The sequence below is a fragment of the Camelus bactrianus genome, chromosome X (assembly GCF_048773025.1).
Source record: "Camelus bactrianus isolate YW-2024 breed Bactrian camel chromosome X, ASM4877302v1, whole genome shotgun sequence".
Lineage (NCBI taxonomy): Eukaryota > Metazoa > Chordata > Mammalia > Artiodactyla > Camelidae > Camelus > Camelus bactrianus.
Window position 1 is genome coordinate 65,083,384 of NC_133575.1, and position 23,813 is coordinate 65,107,196.

Below are 23,813 nucleotides of genomic sequence, written 5' to 3' on the forward strand. Positions count from 1 at the left end.
AAAAACAAGTTACTTTTTATGAATCATGTGTCTTGATAAAATTAAATATGCTGGGCAAAGCTAAATGTTATTTGTGTGTTTAAATCTTATTTATTTCTCCAAAGAATTGAGGAGGCTCTAAAGCCAGTTTTAAAGATTGACACTATCTGCTCCTTAAATGTATGTACATATCAGGGGAAAGACCAGGGGGATGTAAAATAAAGCAAACTTAACAGACATACCAACCAAACGTGATGTGTGGACCTTATTTGGATGCTGATGAGAGAAAAAATAAATGGTTGAAAAAAGTCATCTTTGAGATAATCAGTAAAAATTTAATGTAGCCTGGTTACCAGATGGTATTAAGGAGTTACTGTTAATTTTGTTAGGTATGATAACGGCATGGTAGTTATATAGAAAAATAAGTTCCATCAGTTAGACACACATACTGAAGTATTTAGGAGTGAACAGATATGATGTCTGGATTTGCTTTAAAATATTCCAATAAAAAGTGAAAGAATAATTAGATGCAAAGAGATACAGTAACATACACTGAACACCCAGAATAAACTCCAAATGTTTTTACAAAAAGCTACAAAAAGGACAAGAAGAAAACACAGATGAATGTTTTTTATAATCAAGGGATAGGAAAGACCTTTTTAACTGTGGTTCAAAATCCAGAAGCCAGAAAGAAAAGATTGATAATGTCAACTACTTAAAAAACAAAACAAAATTTCTGCATAACAAGAAAAAAACCCATGCTAAAAATTTTCTCAAATGAGTAATTAAAACCTAGAAAAATACTTGCAATTGATATCACAGGTGAGAGCTAATTTTCCCACTTTATTAAGGGAACCTAGAAATTAATACAAAAAAGACAAGTAACCCATTAGAAAAATGAGAAAAATACACATTTCAGAGGAAAAGGAGTACAAATTCCCCATACATGTGAAAAAATGCTCAATCTCACTTGTGATAAGACAAATATACATCAAGCTACAATGACAATTTTCACCAATCAGCTTTAGGAAACAAGCATTCTCATATATTTTGATAGGACAATTCCTATGGATAATTTGGTTATATTTATCAAAAATACAAATGGATTTATTCTTTGACTCAGTAATCCTAATGAGAATTTATAGCTAAAGATATACTTGCATATGTATATAAGGCTATTTATTGGTATACTATTTATAATAATAAAAGATTAGAAATAACCCAAATGTCCACTCATTAAAAAAACTGGCTTAGTAAATTATGGTACACTTATGCAATGGAACACTGTGCATCTCTTTACAAAACAGAGGAACCTCTCTCTATACATTGATATGGGAAAACCTCCAGGATATATAATTAAGTTAAGAAAAAGTAAGAAAAGGAAGAGTATTTATAGTATAATACCTTTTGAATAAATAAAGGATGGGAGTGATAATGACATATATCTTCATTTTCTTGTATTTACATAGAGAAACACTGCAAGTAGCCACAAGAACTAATAAAGTAGTTACTTGTGCGGGGTAAGAATGGTGCAGTTGGGGAGGGGATAGGAATGGGACTTCTCAACAGAAATCTCGATTTATTACTTTCTTTTTGAACCATTTGAGTATATTACATATTCAAAACAATATAAATAAACATTTAAAAAAAAAAGATTAACTCCTCAGCAAGCCTTCCCCATTTTATCCAAGATTTGCTCTAAACACTGTTTTATATGTAGCTTTTTTTTATAACACTCCACAGTTAGTATCATAGTTTTTGTTTCTTGTTAGTTAATTCTACAAAGGTATGAACTTCTTAAGTGTAGGATTCTCATGTTAATGCATCTCTGTCTCTTTCATAATGTGCACAGTGCCTGGCATGTGATGGTTGCCCAATAAATTGTCTTTTGAATGAATATAACCTTTTCAGGTACACCTTGTCTTAATGAATCTCTTCCTATAATATCCTGCTTTCGTCTCTTTTATTGCACTTGTCACTCTCTTGTATTAGAATTATTTACTTAGATTTGTTTGTCTTTATACTATTGTGAACCCCTGGAGATACAGCAGGTATTCAATTAAGATGGTGAACAGAGAAAACCTGAAAAATTGGAAATAATTTTTCTATAATTCTTAAGTTAAAAATGATGCCAATACTATCACAATACTTGGTGATATCTAAGATGACCACCCTCTAGTAAAATAATAGAGTCTCATTAGTGGAAAATAAGAATCAAAACTTAAAAAAAAAAACTTTGTTCATTACACTGGTGCTTTTCTATATGGAAATCTCACACATCTTACAGCCCTTTATTCAAGGGTATACAGTAATCTATTAAACTGTTTTTAAAATCTTCCTTTGGTTTAGTTTCCAGAATTCCAAGGATTAATTTTGAAATGTATTAATGGCATTTAGTTAGAATTTATAGAAGACTAGTGGGTAATATTAATAAATAGGAATCGAAGTTCCAAGAATGATAGAGGTATTATCCTAGAGCACATAAGTAATTTGAATGCCTGAAAGTCCCCTGATCTAACTGAAATGTATTTATTTATATATTCATCCATTCAGCAATTTTTTTGAGCAACTACTATGTTAAGCATTCTGAAGTATTACAATATAAATATAATATGATCTTTGTCCTCAGGGAGGCAGTACAGCGTAGTGGTTAAGAACACATGAAATCAAATAAATGTATATTTGCAATATTGCTTCCCTATTTAATAGTTACATGACCTTGAGCAAGTTACTTAAGCACTGTGCTTAGTTTTCTGACTAATAGAGACAGTAATAGTTACTTCACAGGATTTTTATGAAGATTTTGTTGTTTTGTTGTTAGTGGAGGTACTTGAGATTGAACCCAAGACGTTGTGCACGTTAAACAGGCATTCTATCACTGAGCTATATCTCACTTAAATTTTTATAAAGATTTAATGAAATAAGGTACATATAGTGCTGTACACAGTGCTTGGCATATAATAACCATGCTAAAAGTGTTTCTTTTCAATCTTATCACCTAAAAATAGAAATGTTCTTTTCTACAGTCTACCGTTTCATAATGTTTGCATTCATCTGCTTTATTGTAGCATATGACCCCATTCTAAATACTTACAGAGAGACTTGATACTCACATATGGTACCTCTTACCCTAACGCTTAGGCTCTATGAGTCATGGGGGAATAAGTTCTCAGAATAGTGAAGATATTAGTGAATGAAACGGATGGATGATTACCTGTACTCTTAAGGGAATAAAAGAAGTTCCACAAGACTCATGATGGGAGAATATCATTTTATTTATTTGAATGAAACAGTGGAATTCTAAGAAAAATTCTAAATGTATTAAAAGGTATTTTTAAAAGGAAGTGATGATCACTAAAGTCAGTATGGGTTCACTAAGAATATATTATGCTAGACCAGTAGACCACCTAAACTGGTATCCTTCAGAACACTCATGTTAATGGGATAGTGCTGCCAAAACAAACAAAAATAAAAATACACACACATGCACAAAACAACTTTTCTATAACTAGATAAATTTAGGAAACATTAGATTAAGCAAAGTTAAACTTAAACATGCCTTCACATGTATTTACTGCAGGACTTTTCAGAGTTTTAAAAGTGTGTTACACGTTTCCAATAGCATGACATTTGCAGTATTTCCCAAATGTGAGCACAGAACTATTTTGTAGTGTGTGTATGTGTGCGCGCGCACACACGTACACACACTTATCAACGTTATCCCAAATTAATGTTTTATAGATATCATTTTGGAAACATGGTTTTAGTATGTTTATTCAGCACATTGGAGATATATTTCCATTGCCTTCTGTCTCCTATTTTTTTTTTCTTTCTGAAGAGCAACCAGCAATAGATCCTACTGCTGCTCTTTTGATGGTAATGTGTCTTTTTTATTCTTTATTCCGTGGCTGCTTTTATGGTTTTCTCTCCGTCTTTGGCTTTCAGTCACATCTTTTCTCTTTTTAAGTAAGATTGTTTTTGAGTTCTAGACATTGTAGATTTTAAAAAGTGTAGTAATAATAAGAATCTGGATGATGCTATCTTATTCCAAAGAGGAATTACTTCTGCTTTTGGAGAAACCCCAGATTAACTTAAAATAATCAAGGTCCCTTTGGAGTCTGTTTATTTTGTTTCCCTTATTTCTGAGTATAGCTCTTTGGAAAAGTAGTGTTATGTGACTTCTGAGGTAAAATTATGAAAGGTTATAGCTTCTGCTTTATTTGCTGGAGCTCTGAGCTGCATTGTAAAGAAGATTCACTTTCTGGAGTTGTCATGTCATGAGAAAGCATTAAGTCACATGTTGAAATCACACATAAGTACTGTAGTCAAGATTTGCAGCTGAGCTGCATCTGAGAATCATCTCAACATAAGCACCAGATATATGGATAGAGAAATCTCTAGGTGATTTCTGCCTCCAGCCATTAAGTGACTCTCATCCTTCAAGACTTCCTAGCTGAAGCCTCAGATACAATAGAGAAGAGAAAAATACTAGTTGTAATGCCCTGGCTGAATTCCTGACCCATGGAATCTCTGAGCATGATGAAATAACTGTTTCATGCTGTTAAGTTTTGGAGTTGTTTATTACACAGCAATAGTAAGAAGAATGAATGTTTTGGAAATTTCAGTACAAGAAAATGAAAATAAATTTTAAAAGTATAAGATTGAAAAGAAAAGCCAGAGCTGTCACTTTTCTTGGATGATAGAATTGTGTAAACATAAATTCCAAAATATATATGGATATGTTATTAATGTTAACATTTGTGTTCAGCAAAATTTCTGGATACAAAGTCACTATACAGAAATCAATTGTATTTTTTATATTGCAGTTACAAACATTCTAACTTTGTTGGAAAGAAATATAAAGGACTACAGAGAGGACACTTAATGAAGAAGACCAAAGTAGGAGAAATTGCTGTACCAGTTTTTAAGATATTAAATTTGATAATAATTAAGATAGTGTGCTATTGGTGTAAGGACAGACAAACAAGCAAATGAAGCAGAATAGAGATACAAAAACTGTTTGATCTTTGACAAAAGTGGCATTGCAAAGCAATAGAAAAATTTTTTTCCAATTACTAGCACTAGAATAATTGGATATCTATTTGGAAAAAAATTAAATTTGATCTATATCTCAAATCTTACATGCAAGTCAATTACAGGTGGATTGTAACTCTAAAAGTAAAATACTATAATAAAGCTTTTATAAATGAATATGAGAATATCTTAGTGCCATCAGGATTTGGAAAATATCTTAAAAAACTGACATAAAGCTAATCATAAAGGCAACTAACCATAAAGGAAAATATGCCATATTTAAATTACTTAAAATTAAAGCTGTTGCTTATAGAATGACACTGTTAGGTCAGGCTGGAAGATATTATTTACAACACATATAAGGGGCATGAGGCTGCTATTTGGGATAGAGACAAAGAAAGACAAACAAATTTTTTTAACATTTTTTATTGATTTATAATCATTTTACAATGTTGTGTCAAATTCCAGTGTTCAGCACAATTTTTCAGTCATTCATGGACATATACACACTCATTGTCACATTTTTCTCTCTGTGAGTTATCATAACATTTTGTGTATATTTCCCTGTGCTATACAGTGTAATCTTGTTTATCTATTCTACAATTCTGAAATCCCAGTCTATCCCTTCCCACCCTCCACCCCGCTGGCAACCACAAGTCTGTATTCTCTGTCTATGAGTCTATTTCTGTCCTGTATTTATGCTTTGTTTTTGTTTGTTTGTTTGTTTTTTAGATTCCACATATGAGCGCTCTCCTACAGTATTTTTCTTTCTCTTTCTGGCTTACTTCACTTAGAATGACATTCTCCAGGGACATCCATGTTGCTGCAAATGGCATTATGTTGTCGGTTTTTATGGCTGAGTAGTATTCCATTGTATAAATATACCACCTCTTCTTTATCCAGTCACCTGTTGATGGACATTTAGGCTGTTTCCATGTTTTGGCTATTGTAAATAGTGCTGTTATGAACATTGGGGTGCAGGTGTCATCCTGAAGTAGGGTTCCTTCTGGATACAAGCCCAGGAGTGGGATTCCTGGGTCATATGGTAAGTCTATTCCTAGTCTTTTGAGGAATCTCCACACTGTTTTCCATAGTGGCTGCACCAAACTGCATCCCCACCAGCAGTGTAGGAGGGTTCCCCTTTCTCCACAGCCTCTCCAGCATTTGTCATTTGTGGACTTTAGAATGATGGCCGTTCTGACTGGTGTGTGGTGATACCTCATGGAAGTTTTGATTTGCATTTCTCTGATAATTAGTGATATTGAGCATTTTTTCATGTGCCTTTTGATCATTTGTATGTCTTCCTTGGAGAATTGCTTGTTTAGGTCTTCTGCCCATTTTTGGATTGGGTTGTTTATTTTTTTCTTATTGAGTCGTATGAGCTGCTTATATATTCTGGAGATTAAGCCTTTGTCGGTTTCATTTGCAAAAATTTTCTCCCATTCCGTAGGTTGTCTTCTTGTTTTACTTCTGGTTTCCTTTGCTGTGCAGAACCTTGAAACAATTTTTTTTAAATGGGAAAAAGTTCTGAACAGATACTCCACAAAATAAAATATCCAAAAGACAATAAATATATGAAAAGGTGCACAACTTCTAAGTAATAAGGAAAATGTAAATTAAAATCACAGTAAGATAACCATTCCCCACTAATAAGAGGGCTAAAAGAGAAACACAGGGTCCAAAATGAGAACCGCATACTATATTCTACACGGTGCTAGTCATACCATACTTGGAGCATGATATTCAGTTCTGGGGACCACATTTTGCAGAAGAGAGAAATTGACAAATTAGAGCATATTTAGAAGACAGCCCTCTAGATCTCACAGCATATGTAGAATGGTTAGAAAAATTGGAAATATTAACTTGTAGGAGAGAAGTCCTCCTGTTACAAAGACTTTCACAAGAATAGAGATGAGTTTATAACTGGAAATTATTAGTATCAGAGAAACATGGAGGGAAACAGCTGAACCTCAGAAAAAAATTTACTGAAGTTTTGAACTGACCAAAAAAATGGAATGGGGATACCTCAGGAGTTGTGAGTTCACTGCAACAGCAGGTGTTCACAAGCAGTGCCTGGGCAACCATTTGATGGGGCTATTATTACTAAAGCATGAAGGAAGCTGGGGGTTGAAACTGATTTCTGAGGTCCTTTTCAGATTTATAATTCCATAAATTATGGTGTGTTTGCATGCTTGCGTGCATGAGAGAGAGAGAGACAGAGAGAGAGAGATAGAAAGAGAGAGAAAGAGAGAGAGAATGAGATCTCAAAGCAGGCTTCTCTTTGGAAGAAATAATACCTGGGAAATCACCCTCCACCCTAACCCCATTACATTTCTTCTGGTGATCAATGAGTTATCTTCACAGGTTGACTCACTACTTTTCTGGATCAGTGGTAACCAAGTGAAAGAATAATGGGCCAGTAGCCCTTACCACAGGTATCAAAAGCTTTTTAGAAATAGTCGTTTCTCTTTCCTGGAGTCTCATTGTTCCCTGAGACATTTTTTGTTGTTGTTGTTATTGCTTGGGGACAATGGATGAAATGACATTCTACCTGTCTGCCGGAATTCTGTACAGAGCTGATAAAAATCCAAGCACCAGAATATTAATGTTCCATGGGTATATGGTGCCCTCTAGCTGCTACAGCTATGATTATAATGTCTTGGATGAAATTAGAACTCGACTCAAAACTACGAAGACAACTTGAAGACAAATTCTGGCATCAAGTCCTAAAGTTGTGTCCTGCTGTTGCACATCACCATGTAGCAGGTGACTGCAACAGGCTTGGAAACCCTTGGAAAAACAACACTAAATCCTCCAAAGTACGGAGTCTTTTTGTTTTTGTTTTTGGGTTTTTTTTAGGGGGGGATAGATATATTTATGTTAATGTGTTGCCTGTTAATAGAAGAAAAATGTTATATTTCTAGTCTCCCATCTGCCAGAGCAGGCAGAAAGGTGGGGACTAGGGCATCATTGAATAACACTGTTGGTGGTTCCATCCAACAGTCAAGCCTCTTTCAATACCATCAAGAGCCCAGGCACTTTTATTTTGGAAACACCAAAATATAAAAATTCAAATGTACCTCTGACTTAAATATAAATGTTCAATACAAATATTATTAAGATTTTATAATTTTGTTTTTATTTTTTAAACTTTTAAAAATTTATTTACTTTTTCTAGGGGGAGGTCATTAGGTCTATTTATTTATTATTAGTTTTTTTATGGAGGTACTGGGGATTGAACTCAGGACCTCATGCATGCTAAGTATGTGCTCTACCACTTGAGCTATACCTTCCTCCCCTATAATTTTGTTTTTAAATTTAAAATTATTCAGCACCAAGCAATTCATTAAACTATGCTTGATAGTTATTTCTCTTCAAGCATTATATATACTTGGGAATTCTGTTGCTGTAGGAAAAAAATCTAAACTCCAAATTGTTTTCAAATTAAATGAAATTCTTATGAATACCAAATTTACTATTTAAGAAGTTGACATGGTAATTTTTTGTAGATATTTCATCAAATATTTCATAATTGTGATTTTGTAGTTTTCTTTCTGTATTGTGGGGTAAATAATATTTTTACTTTCTCAAAAGTTTAAAAATAGGGAAAATTACTCTTCTGGCAATGGTGGACTAGGTGATCTGGAACAACCCTCTTACTAAAGGCAATTTAAAATGTTAGAAGACACTTAACAAAATCTTAAAAACATCGAAGACCTAGACAAGAAAGTGAGGAATTACCAGGGTAAGAAAAAGGGATGAATTAAAACTTCAAAGAGCTCAGTGATGAGTTAGAGATACTTTTGCCCTAGGAAGGGGTTATTTGCTGAGCAAGAAAATGAAGCTTCTAGGCAGATCCTTCTCTTTTGGCTTTGGGAAGGAAGATGATGCACCTGAAGACTCCTAACCTTGAGGAGGGTGTGAGAACATAAGAAGTCTCCACTTGAGAAAGGAAAGAGCTGTCCTGAAGAAACAGGTATCAGTTAAGTCAAGGAGGTAGAAGGAACATTTAGAGAAAAGGTTGAAGATATGGGAGAGTTTTCTCAGCATAAAGCAGAACCTCCAATGAATAGTGAAAAGATTTGGAAGGAGGGAAGCATAGAGGTTGATACCTGAGGTAGAATTTCTGAGTGAGAGACATCTTCTAGTTCTTATTCTATACCATATGCATGACCCATATCTACCAGAATTTATTAGACTCCTGTATAGAATCCTTCCATGTGACAGATATCCTCAATTCTGTAGCCTTCTTTTTCTATCTGTTCACCTATGCACATGCTATACACCCCAATGCTACCACTCTATGCACAGCTTACTGAAATTTTCACTTAGGTTAATACGACTGCATTTAAAAGAAACTAAATACCAGGAATTGTCTTCTCAAAGTTCCAGATAAGACCCACTGGACATATTGCTAATCTTGCCTGCCACTCAGTTCTCTGGAGATATTTTGTCATATGGGTATGTAGAATAAACAGAAGAGTTCTTTCTTTCTCTTCATTTTCTTTCATAAATTATAAATAAAGGGGTAGGAGGTTAGATTATGTAATTATATGGCAAATTATGCCCGTTTTGCCAAATTAAAACCTGAAGGAAGATTTTCCACTCCTGTGGGCTGGGAAGCACAATAACAGTCACTCTGATGTTGACAATGATGAGGGTGGTTAATCACCCTGACTTTCTTCAGCATGATTATTTGTATAAAGATTTTGATTTGTGTCTACTAAAGGTAAGAGCTGGACAGAAGGAGAAGGCAGAAAAGGGTGTAAGGATGTGGGAGAAAGGTGAAGAAATGGACAGGAAAAGCAAAGGTATGGAAATGGGAATAAGTGTGATGATTGTAGTGGGGAGTCAACAATGATTATTCAAGGAAGTTAGTTTGGGGGAGCAATGGTTAGGACTGTATGGATAGTGTAGGACCAGATTATGGTGGGAGCTCCTTAGCAACATAATTTAGGTTTGGTTTGATCGTCAGTGGATACCTGCCTTAAGTAGTTCAGTCTACATTGTCTTTAGTGATATATAAAAATAATGTTTAGGAAGAAAAATAGCTAACAGTTATTGAATACTTTCCCTGTTCCAGACAGTGTATTACAATGATATTTAAGAAGGTGGCCTTTGGAGTTGGTTGGATTTGAAGTCTAGTTCTAATTCTGGAATCTACTAGCTATATGACTTTAGGAAGATTACTTACTTTCCTGAGTTTCAGTTTTTTCATCTGAAAACTTGATGTGATAATATCCACCTCTCAAGGTTGTACGGATCACATGGATTGGAGAAGGGAGAATCTGTGAACAGGGAACAATTAGGAAGCTATTGCAACTATTGGACCTAGACAAAGATGATAAACCAGTAGAATGCAGAGGAAGGACAAACTGCAAAGTAAAAGTAAATAAGTAGGACAGGCTACTGACTCCATCTCCACTCTCATTTATCTTGCAATTCCTTATTTCTATTCATTTAACATAATCTGGGAAGTTGAAATTACATTCCATATGGTCTCTCTCTGGACATTACCAATTGTTTTGCTCATTTCCCTAGATCTACAAATAACCATTTGCTCTCTCTGTTTATCATTTAGACATCTCCTGCAATATATGGCCCAAACTCTTTCCTCAGTCAGAAAACAAACAAAATAAAACAGAACAAAACAAAAATCATTCACTTTCTTACACTGTATTTTCAACTTTTTTGGTTTGCAATTTCTTCTTCCATTCTTGAGTTTGCCAGTCAATCAGGTCTCCTGCGAATTCTCACAGAGAAGCAGTATTCCTTAACTTAACAATAAAGCAAAACTCAAAAAGAAAACTAATCCTGCCGTTTCTGGGCTTAGGGAAACCAGAAACTTTTCTTAAACCTTCTAAGGCAGCGCTCAGTCCTTCAGGGCGAATTCCTGCCACCAGCTAACATCAGAACAATCACTTCATAATAGGAGTCTTAAAATGCACGAGGCTTTGAGAACCTGGGCTTTCTTACTAGCGTCTAGATTCAACATATGACTTCCTCTTTCAAGGAAGACGTCTTCTTATTTGCACACATTTCTGAGCAGGAAGTTACACAAAGAACTTTTAGTCTACGTGGGAAAAGGTCCTTCGTTGTAATCTAATTTAATTCGATGCTCCCTCTTTCTTTTTCTTTCTCCTTTCCCTTTCCTCAGGGAAGGAATAGTTCAAAAATAAATGTTTCAACAGATCTCGCGGTGCTATTCGAGATTCCCAATTTAAAAAAAATTAGAAACGATGCAAACGAGCCTGTGCCTTCCGGGGTTTGGGGCTGGGATTACAGCCCTCAGAGTCCAGTGAAATCAGCGGAGGGAGGAGGCGGGGCTCCGGCGAGTTCCCCTTCCACCTTCCCCCACCCTTCTCTTCCAATCTCTGTATGGCCCCTAGCTTGATTCCAGCCTGTGCTGCAGCTGCTCTCCAGCCTTTTGCAGGACTCAAACAATTACAGCCGCTGTTCCCAGGATGGTGATCCGTGTGTATATTGCATCTTCCTCTGGCTCGACGGCGGTAAGGAGGGTGGGGAGCCCACCTTTATCGTTTTCCTGCATGTCAGTCTCCTGCTGCCCCAGAACGGTTAAATTGCAGAAGTTTGTCTGGCAGCTTCTCCTTCGGTAGACACGCATCTCCCACCCAACCCCCTCTTCCTCCCTTTCTTCCCTTTGTTACATCGATTTCACTTTTCCATGGAGTTTGGCTTTGGTTGACTTATGACGTTAGGGCCACATTTCTTTTTTGACGGAAAAAGAATGCGACCGAGTTCTGGTAAATGGAACATAGTGCTGCTATAGGGTCTTTAGGGGTAGGTGAAGAAGTCAAGTAAAATCACACGTTGCTTTCCATGGGATATTTGCCATGTGTACTCTAGGTACTGAAGCAAGGGGCAGGAGTACACATCTCTTAAAGATGTAAAACATGCTCTTATTGATGATGATTGAGTGGAGGCCTACTGAGGCATTGTGATTATGTATCAGAGAGTGAGATCCCTATTATCAAATAGTTATTTGCCAGTGTGTAGAGGTGGCTGTAAACAGTTGGTTAGAACTAGAAAGAATGGGAGGGTAATTTGGGAACAATGATGCAAAATTGTGGGGTTTTCTTAAACTTAATGTGAAAAGGGACCTCTTTTTTCTTCCATATGATCCCTGATTTTGACTTTTTATTTTCTTTCAAAAGATTTTACTTCAAACAGTGCCTAACTGCTTTAAGTGTATTGAGAACTGGAAAGGGAACTAACAAGTGGGTGGCTTCTTGTGTAGTGACAAACTCCAGTACTGCTTCTTCAGTGATAGGATGCCCCCCTCATTCGCATGCTCTTAATTTAGAATAACAAGTTTAAACAACTGTGGGGAGCAATAGGCTAAACTGAGATGAAAGCTGAGTGTATATCCATGATAAATGGAAATGTCTCTGTTTTTCACAACCCAAGATAAAAGCCACCAGTGGCAAGATCAGATGTGTGGGCTCAGAATGTACCGTGTAGGAACCCCCCTCCCTCTTCTGAGCTTTAGAGCAGCAGCTATTCCATGTTCTTGTTGCTGTGTGTTTTTGTTTTGTTTATTTATCCCCTAAGAGGGTTTGGAATAGAACTGAAATTTATGTGAAATCATAAAAACCTTGAACCTTGAACTTGTCTTCTGTGGCTACCATGTGTGGGTGTGTTTAGATAGTTTTGAAATAGAATACTTAAACTTACATTTTTGGAGCAAATTTCAGTTGGAAAAAAGAAAACTTTTTATATTGTCTTTGAACCTCACTTTATAAGCTTCTTGCCTTATTATCTTCCATATATATTAATTATGATATTTCAAAGTAATATTCGAGCTGCTCAGAGTCTCAAGTCCAATGCAATATTTGTAAAATTTAAAAGATCAGCTTGATACATTTAGTTAAACTTCTAATTAGATTGAACACAGGAAGTTAATTTCAGGATTTCAGTTTGGGCGATACACAGTTTCAGTACTGCTATTTATTCTTGGCTTTCTTGCTCTTCTACTCTCCCTTAAAAGAAGATTCAAAAAGAGGCTCCTTTCAGAATTTCTATTCAAGTAAGAATAACTCTAACTCTTTGTTGACTTAAATTTCTTAGAGCCTTAAAAATGACTATTCTCTCTTATTATGTCCATTATTAGATTCCACTGTTGAAAACTATGCAAATAAGAAATATTTATGCTATTATGTTTATTTTTTCCTGTGGATAATTAGAGATTTGCCTGTTGTTGCATCAGTTATAGTTCTTATGAACCTGTTGTCAGAATTCTACTGCATATTTCCAAAATAAATTCTTATTTTATTATAATCTTACAGTACTTTTAAATGATATCAAAACAGTATAAAGTGGGTATACTTCAGAAAAACACCTTTATAACATAAATGGGGACTCTTCAGTTTGCAATACAAAGAAAGGGTTTTCCTTTAAGATTGCTTTTATGTTGTTTTTAATATATGCTTCAGAAATTTGGGGGCCAATATCCTAACAGGAACCCAACAATTATACAAAGTGAGATGCTCCTGTAAGTGACTAAGTATAGTTTTCTAAAGAACATTTAAAAGAAAGCTTTTGGTTTGGGATTGGTAATCTTTGACTGTTTTCTTACTCCTCCTAATGATTATCATAAAAATAACCAATATTTGATGCTTTATCAGGCAAGGGAGGATCAATGATGATTGCAACTTATTCTGACCTTATCTCAAGATTCCCTTTCCTTCAAAGCTTGATTAAAAAAACAAAGTTTTCAAATTTGTACTCAACTCTTCCCCAATATAGAACACTTATTTCTTAAAAGTTGAGAAATGAAAGCAAGTATGTTGATTTTCACAGTGGATTTCTTGATAATAACCACAGTAATGACAGTTAGAAGGAACACTTAAGTGTGTCAGGTACTATCTCAATTTTTTCTTGACAGTTTCTAGTCCTATGAATTACATGCTATGATTATCTCTGTTTTTTTTAACATTTTTTATTGATTTATAATCATTTTACAATGTTGTGTCAAATTCCAGTGTTCAGCACAATTTTTCAGTCATTCATGGACATATACACACTCATTGTCACATTTTTTTCTCTGTGAGTTATCATAACATTTTGTGTATGTTTCCCTGTGCTATACAGTGTAATCTTGTTTATCTATTCTACAATTTTGAAATCCCAGTCTATCCCTTCCCACCCTCCACCCCCCTGGTAACCACAAGTCTGTATTCTCTGTCTGTGAGTCTATTTCTGTCCTGTATTTATGCTTTGTTTTTGTTTGTTTGTTTGTTTTTGTTTTTGTTTTTTAGATTCCACATATGAGCGATCTCATATGGTATTTTTCTTTCTCTTCCTGGCTTACTTCACTTAGAATGACATTCTCCAGGAGCATCCATGTTGCTGCAAATGGCATTATGTTGTCGGCTTTTATGGCTGAGTACTATTCCATTGTATAAATATACCACTTCTTCTTTATCCAGTCACCTGTTGATGGACATTTAGGCTGTTTCCATGTTTTGGCTATTGTAAATAGTGCTGCTGTGAACATTGGGGTGCAGGTGTCATCCTGAAGTAGATTTCCTTCTGGATACAAGCCCAGGAGTGGGATTCCTGGGTCATATGGTAAGTCTATTCCTAGTCTTTTGAGGAATCTCCACACTGTTTTCCATAGTGGCTGCACCAAACTGCATTCCTACCACCCATGTAGGAGGGTTCCCCTTTCTCCACAGCTCTCCAGCATTACTGAAGAGAAAGAAAGAGGCTGGAGGAATAACTCTCCCAGACTTCAGACAATACTATAGAGCTACAGTCATCAAGACAGCATGGTATTGGTACCAAAACAGACATATAGACCAATGGAACAGAATAGAGAGCCCAGAAATGAACCCACAAACTTTTGGTCAACTCATCTTCGACAAAGGAGGCAAGAATATACAATGGAATACAGACAGTCTCTTCAGCAAATGGTGTTGGGAAAACTGGACAGCAGCATGTAAAACAATGAAGCTAGAACACTCCCTTACACCATACACAAAAATCAACTCAAAATGGATTAAAGACTTAAACATAAGACAAGATACAATAAACCGCCTAGAGGAAAACATAGGCAAAACATTATCTGACATACATTTCAAAAATCTTCTCCTAGAAGAAATAAAAGCAAGAATAAACAAATGGGACCTAATGAAACTTACAAGCTTCTGCACAGCAAAGGAAACCAGAAGTAAAACAAGAAGAAAACCTATGGAATGGGAGAAAATTTTTGCAAGTGAAACCGACAAAGGCTTGATCTCCAGAATATATAAGCAGCTCATACGACTCAATAAGAAAAAAATAAACAACCCAATCCAAAAATGGACAGAAGACCTAAACAAGCAATTCTCCAAGGAAGACATACAAATGATCAAAAAGCACATGAAAAAATGCTCAATATCACTAATTATCAGAGAAATGCAAATCAAAACTACAATGAGTTATCACTTCACACCAGTCAGAATGGCCGTCATTCAAAAATCCACAAATGACAAATGCTGGAGAGGCTGTGGAGAAAGGGGAACCCTCCTACACTGCTGGTGGGAATGCAGTTTGGTGCAGCCACTATGGAAAACAGTGTGGAGATTCCTCAAAAGACTAGGAATAGACTTACCATATGACCCAGGAATCCCACTCCTGGGCTTGTATCCAGAAGGAAATCTACTTCAGGATGACACCTGCACCCCAATGTTCATAGCAGCACTATTTACAATAGCCAAAACATGGAAACAGCCTAAATGTCCATCAACAGGTGACTGGATAAAGAAGAAGTGGTATATTTATACAATGGAATAGTACTCAGCCATAAAAGCCGACAACATAATGCCATTTGCAGCAACATGGATGCTCCTGGAGAATGTCATTCTAAGTGATTATCTCTGTTTTTAAGTTAAGAAAATAGAGGTTCAGAGAGGTTAAACAACTTTCTCAAAGTCACACAACTCGTAAGCCACAGAACTTGAATCCAACACAAGCTGTTTAAATCCAAATGACTTGTGTTTAACCACCAATAAATAAATCCGCCCAGTGATGCATGACAGCTAGGAGGCATGAGGAGATAAATATGAACATGAGGTGAGAGGTATAGAAGGGAGTTGGTCCTGTAAGTGGAAAAATTGCTCAGGCATATACATATAGAGGAGTAGAAAAATGAGGAGCCAGTGTAGAGGAGGGATAGTTGTCTAAAGGTGAATGTCAGTAAGTGAGCTAAATGACTATTCACTCAAGGCCAGGGAAATAGAAAAGACGTACATTTGGAACTGGTCTTTTATAGGTTAAGGTATGAAAATTCAGGTCTTAATACTGTTTTTTTTTTTTAATGGAAGTGAATTCTGCCTGTTCAGAATGTCTTGTTCTACTGTAACACAGTAGTATACACTATATTTTTTTTTCTCTTGAGATAGTAATGCTCTGTAAATTTTCATTTAATGGGAGAGAAATAGTAAGCACAGAGCCTATAATAAACTTAATTCATTTCAATAACTTTTAACAAAAATCAAAACTGGCCTTTGATCAGGATTGCTACAGTGATGATACCTTGGAGAATTTTCACTGGTTTGGGAGTTTTCTTCCCATACATTTCCCCTCAGATCCATAATAATCTCCATTTCATGGTCTCTATGCATTTTAGGTGAGCTTGGTGTAGAAATTTTAAGACTGGGGTAGATAGATTGTGATAGATATCTGAGGGTTTTATTTATGGAATGACTTTGGTAAAATCATCTCTTTAATGACTGCTAAAACATAAACTAGTTGTAGCTTGGACTGTCCATGTAATAAGTGAAATGTATGTGATTTTCCTCTATGGGATTATTCTGTACACAAGTTATAAAAACAAGTGAACAAAATGAACACTCATGATTGCCAAAAAATTAGTCACTAGTCAGTATTTTCTTCATTTCTTCATTCTTTACTTGGATATAGAACAACAAACCATTGTTCTTCAACTATATGATTTTCAAGTAATTGCATTTGGGTAACAGAGTATTTTGCTGCTCTGTCTCTTTATTTGTAAATTGAACATAGATTTGATGTATGCTGAGGTCTTTTTTGTAGCTGCCAAGTTTGTTTGAGTGCTATGTAAAGGTATTCATTAATTACTTAGAAGAGCAAAATTAGAAACCATTCATGAAATGACTGTGTGGACATGCTTTTTGAATGCACTGAAAAGTTGAAAATGACAACTTTCACATGACAGATACAGGAACCAAGATCAGTGCCTTCAGTTTGGTGCCATATATTTGGTGACTTACTTCCTAAATCTCACAGCAACAATGGCAAAGCATTTGGCATAATTTGGCTCAATTTACAGAAGCTTGGGGAAAACAGTTATCAATGATGATGATTTTTGAAATTTTAAAAGGTACTTAAAAGTTGAATGGTTGTAGGAAAAAATCTATTGCAGAAGTTTCATAATCTGGTAGATGGAAAAGATAAAATGGATTCATCTCTAACTCAAAGACTAGTTACTGAGGAAGGGTTTTGATCAATAAACCTTAAGGTCAATTCTCCTCCTGGGTTGAGTTGGAAAAAAAATAAATCGAAGCACCCAGACACAATTAGGTTGAATGTTCTAATTCTCTGTAGTTCATCTCTAAATTATTTTCTAAAATATATACTGTATAATCAAACATACATCTTTTACAGAAATGTTTTCTGTTTTAATTGAATTATCAAGGGTGAATGTTGTGTTTCATTTATTACTTATAAAATTAAACAGATTGAGAATCTGTTGATAACTGTCTGACCATCTGTTTGCCTTCAGTTCTACTTTGCAGCCCACCAGGAAACCTTTTAAACCCAGCACTTAATTACTTCCTCCAATGCAGACCAAGATTAAACAAACATACATTTAGAGAGAAGGGGCAGCTCATTTATGATTTTTAAATTAATTTAATTAATATGTGTGTAAAGCTGACTTTTTACACTTGGCCAACCAATAGAGAAGAATTTGAAGCAAAAGGGATTAGTTTCTAGCTCAGTTCCTCACATTTTGGCTTTATTAGTTTGTTTCAAGTGTTTCAGAACATCAGGCCATAATTAGATATAAGTTTAAAAATACCACAACAAATTGAAAAAAATGTATATTTTAAAGTATTAGTTGCTAGTGCTCCTGGATTTTTGTTTAATTACCTTTCAAGATTTGACTCTAGTAATACTAGAGCCTAACATTTATTTATGCATTGTGTACGTCAGGTACAATTTACATAATTTATCTCAATTAGTTGAATCCTATGATAACACTGAGGTAAGTACTAGTATTAGATCCATTTCATATAATCGGAGAAGATATCTCTAAGTCCCAGAATATTAGGTACATTGCTCAAGATCAAACAACTACAGATGGCAGAACGCAGGTTAGAAACCAGGTTGTTCTGACTCCAGAACCCACTCTTAAACACTGTTATTTACACATCCTCTTAATGTATAGGTATTGAACAGAAATTATGTCAATAGTACATTAAAATCTTGTCATGTGATTGGGAGCCTATAACTGCCATTTAAGACTGGATGATGCCTGAAAAGAAGGAAAAAGACTGGATGATGCCTAACCAGGCAAATATGTCTTCATCCATAATCTGCATGTGAGAGTTAGATGGGAGTGGGGGAGATAGAGAGGTTAGTAGCAACATTTTCATATACAATTTAGTTCTTTCTTAAAATAAAGTTGCCTATACAGCATAATCTTGTTTATCTATTCTACAATTTTGAAATCCCTGTCTATCCCTTCCCACCCTCCGCCCAGGGAAATATACACAAAATGTTATGGTAGCTCACAGAGAAAAAAATGTGACAATGAGTGTGTATATGTCCATGTATGACTGAAAAATTGTGCTGAACACTGGAATTTGACACAACATTGTAAAATGATTATAAATCAATAAAAATGTTAAAAAAATAAAGTTGCATAGCCAAGGGCACATTTTTAAATACCATTTGTGACATATTGAACTTTTATGACTTTAGTTCTCTTCCCTGAAAAGTGTCTATGCGTGGCTATAGACCAACATAATTAAAAGGTGGCTTTTTCTGATTCTGTATATCTCAGTTCATCTAGAAGGCAGAACTTCTATGACTTGAACTCTGGTCCTGGACTCTAGTCTTTATGAGTTCTGTCCCTTTGGCTTAGTCTTGTTTGGAAATGAGACCCTATCACAGAGTTGGAGTGTAGCCAAACACTTTTAAAGCTTAGGGGATTTCCAGCAGTGAGTCAAGACAAAAAGAACTTCACCTTTTAAACATCAGAGAATATTCATCTCAGTTAACAGTTACAACATGAAAAAATTTTCTGTTTGTTTCACCACCACTCAGCCTATTGTTTCACCATAAGTGCAGCATATTTCTCAACACTGAAATTATAACAGTAAATATATATTTAATAGTAGCTGTATATCAGAAACCATTCTATCCAATGTGATATTTCAAAGTTGATTTAGAAGGAAGATGAGCATAGAGAAGTACTTAACATGTTAAAAATGTGATAAATCATCTCATTTTAGTTTCTCATGCAAATAATTTGTCAGCTTTAGTTAATAATAATAAAAGCTGTCATTCATTGAGCACTTAAAATGTGCCAGACAAAGTGTTAAGAACTAGATGCATCATTTACTTCTTGTAACAACTCAATGAAGTTAGTACTCTTATTATGTCCATTTTTCTTTCTTTTTTTCCTTCTTTTTATTGAGGTATAGTTGATTTACAGTATTATATAAATTTAAGGTTTACAACATAGTGCTTCACAATTTTTAAAGATTATACTCCGTTTATAGTTAATATAAAATATTGACTATATTGCCTGTGCTGTACAATATATCCTTGTAGCTTATCTATTTTATACATAGTAATTTGTATCTCTTAACCCCCAATTATTATGCTCATTTTAAAGAAGAGGAAACAGGCTGAGAGAGCTAGCAATGTCAGAGAGCTAGCAAAGCACCCCTCAGGTGGTCTGATTCCAGAGCCCATAGTCTTAACCCTTATGCTTTTCTGCCTACTGATTTTTATTTATTACCCAGTACGAATGAGGCTCTAAAATTAATTTATAAGTAATTGTAAAATTGCTTTTCTTCTGAGCTTGAAAGTCATGAAAAGTACTTCTTAATTAATTGGTCTATAGCAGTACCAAGAATAATTCTAGTGGCTTGTTACATCATGTAGAAAACTTCCCATGTAGAGAACTTAGAATTCTTTACAGCAGAAAATTAAAGTCATAATAGCTTAGTATATACGATTAGTTAGAATGAAGAACATGTACCTTTATCCCAGTATAAGAAAATTACCTTGTGTAAGGCATTCTAACTAAAAGTAGATAAGACACATGAGGCTTTAAGGTGAAGTATGTGTTATTGCCTGCTGCCTGTGTGATTTGAGTAGGTCGCTAAACTTTTCTTTGCTTCTCATCACCCTCACAAGCGGAATATAAATGACATAAATTCAGAGTATTATGGAAGAAAACTGCAAGTATTGTTAATGGAAATCCATTACTAAAAATTGTGGAATATGATCTAACAGTTTCAGAAACTTAAACATAATTGGTTTGGTGCATCAACTAAATATTTTGAACTCAAAAAGGCAGTGGTTGGGGTGAAGTTTTTTCAGTGAGTTTCTAGTTAAGACATTTAGGCATAAAAGTCTTAAATTTAAATCTTCTGAGCAATGTTGAGAGGACATTCAAGGGTAGTGGTGGTAATATAGAGAGTTGGCCAGATGACAAGACAAACACCTGGTGAGTTTTAAAGGGACTAAGTATGAAGGATGACAAGATCCGGAATAAAGCCAATTCTATACCAGATTTGGAATTTATATGATTTTTAAAAATGAGGTTGTTGAAAGACAAATACAAAAAAATATGAGGAAAGTGTGAATAAACATTTACTTATTGTCCAGTTGCATTAAGATTTACAAGTTCACTTTGAAGTTGAAATTGAAAAATGATTTTAATTTGGTATGTGTTTGTATCCCTTTAATTGTATGCTTATGATCAGGCTCTGCATGGGAGGCTTAAGAGAGGAGTATGTATATCTCACTTAGTCTGACTCTATGAAAAAGTTGACCTTAGAATTAAAATACTACATCCCAGGAGATCCTTACACTGCCCAAATGTCAGGGACGATTTGGGGGAGGTCCCACCAGCCACACAGTATGTATGTACTTTCAAAAGTCAGTGACTATAGATTTCATGAAAAGTGATGTACCATGTGATGCTTTGAAACACAAAGCATCTAACACAATATTATCTACATAATTTATATCTGGATACCCACGTAGATTTACTCAGTCAATATCTAATTGCTTTTTTGTATGTGTGTACGTGTGTGTGTGTGTGTGTGTATGTGTGTGTGTATATATATATATATATTTATTGAAGTATGGTCAGTTTACAATGTTGTATCAATTTCTGGTGTACAGCATAATGATTCAGTTTTCCATGAACATACATATATTTTTTTCATATTATTTTTCACCATAAGTTACTACAAAATATTGAATATAGTTCTCTGTGCTATATAGTATAAACTTGTTTACCTATTTTATGTACATTATTAATAACTGCAAATCTTGAACTCCCAGTTTATCCCTTCCCACCCCCTTCCCTCTAACCCTGGTAACCTTAAGTTTATTTTCTATGTCTGTGAGTCTGTTTCTGTTTTGTAAATAAGTTCGTTTGTCCTTTTTTATTTTTATTTTTTTAGATTCCACATATAAGTGATATCATACAGTATTTTTTTTCTCTTTCTGGCTTACTTTACTTAGAATGACATTCTCCAGGTCCATTCATGTTGCTGCAAATGGCAGTATTTTTATTTTTTATGGCTGAGTAGTATTCCATTGTGTGTGTATGTATATACCACACCTTCTTTATCCAGTCATCTGTTGATGGACATTTAGTTTGTTTCCATGTCTTGGCTATTGTAAATCTAATTACTTTTTGAAAATCACTCATTTACAGAGATGAATTTTATTTTTTCACTGCCTAATGTGGCTGGATAGAGAAGTATTAGAATTGTGCTCTCAGGTTACTGAAACTGTGCATAAACATCTTATTGCTTGGAATATATAGAGAACATCTATAAAGGGGGGTATAGGTACAACAGTTAGGTACTATATTGTACAATAGCTCATGTTAAGAGATTCTGGGGGAAGAAAAGTGCAAAACATAAATACTTGGGTTGTCAAAACATGGATTGTTCCAATAGACAGTTATAAGGAAAAGTAGTCAGACAGTCTCCCAATGGGTGAGATAATTACAACCTAATTCTATATGCACATTTGCTAAAAGGATCATCATTTGATGTCTTTATAAGACATATTAAAAATATTTGAAGTTGAAATGGTGGACATTAATTTACCTATTTTGTTGTAATAAAAATGTATAGCAATTTTCATTTTTTTGGTTAATAATAAGCCCTTATTATATGTAAAAGCATGTGATAAGAGAACACATGTTGTTTATAATAGCATTAAACTTTTATTTTCTAAACATTTTCTCAAGTTATAGAAATTGCCTCTACCATAGTAATTGTTTTAAAGTCATATAAGGTAGATTTCTGTACGTAAAAGAATAGATATTAAGGCCAAGAGAAAACATTGAGCAAACTTAATAATGTATGCATACATGCATACCATATAAACACTTGACAGAGGTGCTCTGGTGCAGAGCCTTACATGAGGTAGATAATTTGAATAAATTATGTAGGCAGGCCCTGGTCATGCTGAATCTATAGGCTGTCTTAAGGTTTTTTTCCTTTCATCCCAAATTTATTAATTCATTCGGAAAATATTTATTGCCATCCACTGGGCTGGACTCTGGAGCCAGGTCCTGAAGGGCAAAAAAAGAGCCAGGAATAAAGATTCCTCAGCCTCTTCCCTGAACCATAAAAAGGAAGAAATTATGGTGATAATTTCAGGGTCTGCAAATAAGGAGTTGTACATGAGGAGATCAAAGGCAGAAATACTTCAGGGACTTCTAGCATGAAATCTGATATGCTGTTTCACAGGAATCAACATTCTGCCTCCAAACAAATGTCCTAAACTACTTTGTCTACCCCTTCCAGTCACCCTAACAAAAGATCTCCTTGAGTAACTATTCTGAAAACAATAGTTTATTAGTTCAAACTTTACTCAGTTTTCCTGCCATTTTACTTTAGAAAAGTGTGAGAAGGAGATCATAGGCACAATTTGCACTTTCTTCTTATATTTGAACATTTTTCACAAGCATGATCATTATATGGTTCTGATTAAAGCCAAATGTAGCAGTGATGACAAGTTAAAGATCTGTGATATCATTGCCAAACCAGTTCTATCAGTTACCTTGGAATTCTGGAACAAAGCACGCTAAGCCCCCTTTTAAATCTCTGAAACATGCTTTTTAGACTTCTCTATAATCCCTAAATCTTGGGACCACCTTGGCCTTGACTTTTGTATAAACAATTATGCTTTACAAAAATCTGAGGTGTATTTATTAACTCTTATTTATAACACCCTAACCATCTTCTGTTTGTCTCTCCCTTCCTGTTCTCCCTGGCTCTTTCCTCCTTTTATAAGGATTATAGGCATCTCAAGAGTATGGCTTAATGTTTGTTTCAGGGTTCTGGATATCAATGTGCTTCATTTACTTTAGCTTTAGTTCATGTCACTGCTCCTTTAAATTTGATAAAGATTATCTCCTGAGCCAGACTTTCAAGTGTAGAGGTTATTCAGTGTTTGCCTTTGGTCATGCATATGGCAAAGGAACTAAATGCTGAGATAATCAAACTTCTTCTTATGTTTCCACCAAATCATTGGATAAATAAATATAA

The 23,813-nt window shown here is 34.9% G+C and overlaps 1 protein-coding gene and 1 long non-coding RNA gene across 2 annotated transcripts in view; one reads left to right on the forward strand and one right to left on the reverse strand.

Moving 5' to 3' along the window:
- Positions 1–5,456: 5,456 nt before the first annotated feature.
- Positions 5,457–11,252, reverse strand: LOC141576449 (uncharacterized). The gene is made up of 3 exons (XR_012504860.1): positions 10,687–11,252; positions 10,208–10,301; positions 5,457–6,507 (listed from the first exon to the last, which is right to left on the reverse strand). It is a non-coding gene; the product is annotated as an uncharacterized LOC141576449 (long non-coding RNA).
- Positions 11,253–11,293: 41 nt separating this feature from the next.
- The window catches only part of SH3BGRL (SH3 domain binding glutamate rich protein like), a 70,276-nt gene continuing 57,756 nt past the window's right edge, over positions 11,294–23,813 (forward strand). Inside the window, exon 1 of the mRNA XM_010949751.3 lies at positions 11,294–11,522. Within this exon, the coding sequence (XP_010948053.1) occupies positions 11,478–11,522 (45 nt within the window). The 5' untranslated portion in view covers positions 11,294–11,477. The remainder of the gene's footprint in view (positions 11,523–23,813) is intronic.